Source organism: Dicentrarchus labrax, unplaced genomic scaffold, assembly GCF_905237075.1.
Source record: "Dicentrarchus labrax unplaced genomic scaffold, dlabrax2021, whole genome shotgun sequence".
Classification (NCBI taxonomy): Eukaryota; Metazoa; Chordata; class Actinopteri; family Moronidae; genus Dicentrarchus; species Dicentrarchus labrax.
Window position 1 is genome coordinate 806,340 of NW_026136714.1, and position 5,436 is coordinate 811,775.

Sequence of the window (5,436 nt, forward strand, 5' to 3'; positions counted from 1 at the left end):
ACATCAACCAATAAGACACTTAATGGGGAGAAAATAAGACATTACATTCAATTAAATAATCAAATAACAGCTCATTATACATGCTTGGTGTATATAGTTTATTATAGGCTTATGTGTGCTTAAAGACGCCTACGCCTCAGAGAGAGAGAGAGAGAGAGAGAGAGATAGCAGAGACAGAGAGAGAGGGAGAGAGAGAGAGAGAGAGAGAGAGAGAGAGAGAGAGAGAGAGACTGCATGGAGTGGAGGATTGTGCATCAGTCTATTGGCGCTCAAATGGGTTATTGCGCACACAGCGGGCTGAACTACAGCGGCGACTCCAACTACGACCCAAGTGTGAAGGCATCCTTCGCTCTGCGCGTCAGGCACAGACCAGGGACGGACAGGGGGGAGGAGGAGGAGGAGGAGGAGGAGGAGGTGAGCCTCGGACCGCTGCGGAAAACTTGATTTTCTCCTCTAATTGAAGACAGAAGTGATGCCCAGTATGCGGATGAGACTCTGAGGCTGCGTGGACTGAGATTTTTTTTATGTTGCCTCATCTGAGAGCAGTTTAATGTGCGCTTTATCCATTTGTTTCAGAGGATTACTCCTTCCCTCAGTAACGATGGGTAAGTCATTCTGATCTTCACAATTTAGTGACACAGTTTCTGCCTCTTGAGGCTCCTCGTAGCCAAGACGACAGCTCTGATCAGTTATTACTGACAGATTTATTAGTTCTCAAACTGAATTTATTACTGCTACAGAAGAAGGAGCTCTGCTGTTTATTTAAGCATGAATTTAAATCCTGTATTTCTCCTCCACATGTTTGAGTATTACCTTAAAAGTAGCAAACGTCAGACTATCAATTGTTCATGAAGCAGGTCTGGTGTTTCAGACATCAGACCTCAAGCTGCTCCTCACAACATGATCTCCTGTTTGATGAATGAATGTCTCACCTTTTACTTATTTGAGAAGACATTTTATAAAACCAAGTCATCCTTTTTTGATTGCCTGTTCCCCCTCCTCAACCACCCACCCACCCACTCTACCCCCAACAGGTTCTGTGATGTTGGACTGGAGGATATCATGTCTTCTTCTGCAGGCGGCTGTCTTGCTGCTGCTCAGCAAGGGGGAGAGGATGTGCCCCGCGAGTTGTCGCTGCGAAGGGAAGATTGTTTATTGCGAGTCTGGCATCTTCCAAGACATCCCAGAAAACATCACCACGGGATGCCAAGGTCTGTCTCTGCGCTATAACAACCTGCTGGTGCTGCTGCCATACCAGTTCGCTCATCTCAATCAGCTGATCTGGCTCTACTTGGACCACAATTCCATCAACGCTATAGATGCTTTAGCCTTCCACGGCGTGCGCAGGCTCAAAGAGCTCATCCTCAGCTCCAACAAGATCACCCGTCTTCACAATAACACGTTCAGCGCCATACCAAACCTGCGAAACCTGGACCTATCTTACAATCAGCTACAGTCTCTGCAGCCGGGACATTTTTATGGTCTGCGCAAGCTACAGAATCTCCACCTTCGATCTAACGGGCTGAGACAGATCCTTATTCGTACCTTTCTGGAATGCCGCAGCCTGGAGTTTCTGGACTTGGGTTATAATCGCCTGCGGAGCCTCACCCGCACAACGTTCTTAGGGCTGTACAAGTTAAAAGAACTTCATTTAGAGCACAATCAATTTTCCAGGATTAATTTCTTCATTTTCCCACGGCTGACCAACCTGCAGGCTCTTTATTTGCAATGGAACCGCATACGGTCCATTAATCAAGGCGTGCCGTGGACGTGGCACAAACTACAGAAACTGGACCTGTCTGGGAACGAAATCCAAATCTTGGACCCGGCGGTTTTCCAGTGCATGCCGAACTTACAGACACTCAACCTCGAATCGAACAAGCTCAGCAGCGTGCCTGTGGAGGCCGTGGCGGCATGGACGTCGCTAACCACCGTCAGCCTGGCGGGAAACGCCTGGGACTGCAGCCCCAGCATCTGCCCTCTGATGGGGTGGCTCAAAAACATCAGAGACTCCAAAGACATCAGCATGATCTGCAGCAGTCCCAAGTCTGCGCAGGGAGAGAGAGTGGTGGACGTAGTGAGGAATCACTCCACCTGTCTGGATGTGTTCTCCACGACGGCGCTCATCATTCTCACTTCAACCCCAGTTGTGAACATAACAGTTCACCTCCCTCCCTCTGGTGTTCCCCATGCGGCTCGCACCGAGTCGCCTGCACAGGGATTAACCCCTTCTTCGCCCGTCCGTCCAGGTGTTACAGACAGAAAGACGACAGAGTCCGCAACCCTGAGCTCCGCATCTCCCATCTCCCCCGAACCCCCGACATCATTTATCCCGGAGCTACCATTTGAACATATGGCTTTCCATAAAATCATTGCAGGCAGCGTAGCCCTGTTCCTGTCGGTGTCATTGATCCTTCTGGTTATTTATGTGTCGTGGAGGCGCTACCCCAACACCATGAGGCAGCTGCAGCAGCACTCAGTCAACCACAAGCGCAGGAAAAAGGCCCGCAAGCAGGAGCAGGACCTTAACTCTCAGTTGCAAGAGTACTACCTGAGCTACCACTCCAACTCAGAGACAATGGACTCTTTGGTGAACGAGACGAGGCCGTGCACGTGCACCATATCAGGATCCATAGAGTGTGAGGTCTGAGCCACCTTAAGAGACTAAAACGGCAATTGCTAAGCAGAGGTAAAATGGTTTTTCCAAGAGATTAAGCTGTTTTATCTCTAATGCAAGATGATAGATTCTGCAGCTCTGAAGGAAATACTTGAGGGCATAGTACAATATAATTATGTGCACAGAAGAGAAGACTGGAACGGAGAGATATATTTGGAGCTAATTATCACCCTGAGTGACACAAGAACAGTGGCGGGGTCAGCCAGGTTAGCTCTGTACGATCTAAGGTAACGACTGGTCGGCTCTGCAGAGACTGACCTTATTCTTAGTCGAACATCCAACATATGAACCAAGAGAAGCCACTTTTTACTTGCTAGTTTTGAGTTTCATCCTGTAGCTTGTGGAGAATTTAGGCCGTATGTGTGTGTGTGTGTGAATGTGTGTGTGTTATGAGCTGATCTCATGAATCTCCTGGTTTACTGACTTCTGGCTACTGTGTTGCACCTTACTCTCACAGATACTATTTGTCCAGTTAAGCTGTTTTTGCATTCGAGTGCAGCAACGCCACAAAAAAACTAACCGGGGGGGAGAGAGCGTCCTGTCCTGAGATCTTTTGCATGAATTCATTCTCCTCTCTCTCATTAAATGATCACTTCTAATTGACGATAAAGACGTGTTTTGGTTCGTTGTGGTGCAAGCCGAATATTTAAAACTCACGAGTCTGAACTCAGGAGCGATATTTTCCAAGCTGTAAAAACCTGTCAGGTCCAACGTTGGCCTCGATGTGTCAAAAAGTAACGATTTTCATAAAGACTTTTGTATTGATTATTCCTATCATTATGATTATGCATTGTTTGTGTAAAGACAATATGGATACTAGGCATTCTATGTGATAATGTGTAATTAAAAGAAACACTGACAACTGATGAAAACCGTGTGTGTGTGTGTGTGTGTGTGTGTGTGTGTGTGTGTGTGTGGTGAGGATATTGACGACCGGAGAGAAACGTCCCTTCTCTTAATCCTCGCATTGTGCTCTTGATGTTTCACATTTCATTGGATTTGCTGCTGCATGAGAGGAGAGCTGAGATATTTTCCATCATGTCTCTTGTCTCCTGGCTCGACAGTATCGACAGCAGTATTGATTGTATCTGGGTGACACACCTCAAACTCAGAGTAGGGGGCCCGTGTCTGTGCCTGGGACATTAAGTGAGCAGAAATGAGCTGTTTTTACTGTCAGTTTTCTTGGAAACAGGTTTTGCTTTTAGTGGAGCTCAGTGCCATCATGAGACAAAAAGACCCTCCAGTCCCTGAAACCAAAAACAGATTTATGAATCTCCTCTTTTATATAAGCGTGTATTCTGTGTCAGTGCTGCTCTGCTGCTGTGAAAGGAAAGGGAGAATAGAGGAAGGCTACTGAAGGACAGTGGGTGTCACGGGTCAAAGCGGTTATGCTATTAAGAAGATGTCACCCACCTTGCTCTGTCTTCCTTTTCTCTCTGAATCGTTTTTTTCTTTCTTCCGGCTCTCTCGCTGTGAAGAGAGAAAATTAACCTGTGCCAGGGGACGTATGTGCATGTGTTAAGCCAAGCAGGATTAAGCAGCAATGCTGCTGCTAGAATGTAAGAGCTTTAAAAAAAAAGAAGGTGTTTTCTTCCAGTGTAACACTCAACTAAAGACAATAATCTACTGCTTACTACAGTCCTCCCCGGTGGGGTGCTGGTGCCTGGAGAAGTGAGGATACTCTTTAATTTATGCCCCAGTTTTTTTCTTTCCGGCCAGCGAAGGATAAAATCTGTGCATATTTAGCTCACCCAAAGAAGGGAACGTGTAGGATTTGCACATTTAGGGAGTTCGGATCATTATGAAATTATGTACAATTATATGTCGTGCCCTCGCCATCCTAGAAAGTAAACACTTTAATGATGCAGAGAGGATTTAGAAATGGCTGTACCCAATGCTGACCAGTGTTGGGCTCCAAAGAATGTAATCTATTAATCATTATTACTCTGTGTCAATAGTAATCAGTTACACTATTAGTTATATTACTTTTCTGCTACTCGATATATTCTTCTAAAGACATACGATGATTAAAATCCTCTAGTTCCCTCCACGTTTACAGAAATCAATCCAAGGATGTGATTGGATTGTTGGATTTCAGATCAGCAGGAGTCAAATTGAAAGTTGTAACTCATTTCTTTTTTGGCGAGGTAACTGAAGTTATTGAAACTGAAACTGATTATTTTTAGTTCTTATTATTTATCAAAACAGACTCCATAACTCTGCTAGCTGCACACGTGTTGGAGGTGGAGAAATATGGGTCTCGCACATGGGCATCGCAAAACGGCTCGCTCGTTTCATCAATATGTATGAAATTCAATACGTATGTATGTATCATATCCAGACGTACGAAAAAGCCTCTTAGACCCAATATGCCAGACCCAAGGGTACTTTAGTGGTAATTTTTGCCATTTCGCACACGTTGTATTTTAATGAACTCCTCCGAGGGAATTGACGGGATCGACTTCAGATTTGGTCTGTGCGATCTAAAGACCATCACGGTTAAAAGTTGAGCTCGTTGTGACTGTGCGTTAAACGGCGTTGTCTTGGAACACATCTACATGTCAATATTCAGTCATACTCATAGCGCCACCTACTGGAATACAGACAGTAAGCATTGTATGGCAGTCGTGATATCATCTTTCTCCACATGATATGTTGTCAAGGGCCCGATCATCACTGCCTGCAGCTTTAAGGCTTTAATATTATACTGAAATGTATTAGTAATGAGATACACTACTACTTACTGGGGAAATCAATGT

General features: G+C 45.4%; 1 protein-coding gene across 1 annotated transcript; it reads left to right on the top strand.

Moving 5' to 3' along the window:
- Positions 1-274: 274 nt before the first annotated feature.
- Positions 275-3,538, top strand: lrrtm4l2 (leucine rich repeat transmembrane neuronal 4 like 2). The gene is made up of 2 exons (XM_051422217.1): positions 275-605; positions 1,035-3,538. Exons 1-2 carry the CDS (start codon positions 551-553, stop codon positions 2,648-2,650), a joined length of 1,671 nt encoding a protein of 556 aa, XP_051278177.1. The 5' UTR covers positions 275-550; the 3' UTR covers positions 2,651-3,538.
- The last annotated feature ends 1,898 nt before the right edge of the window (positions 3,539-5,436 follow it).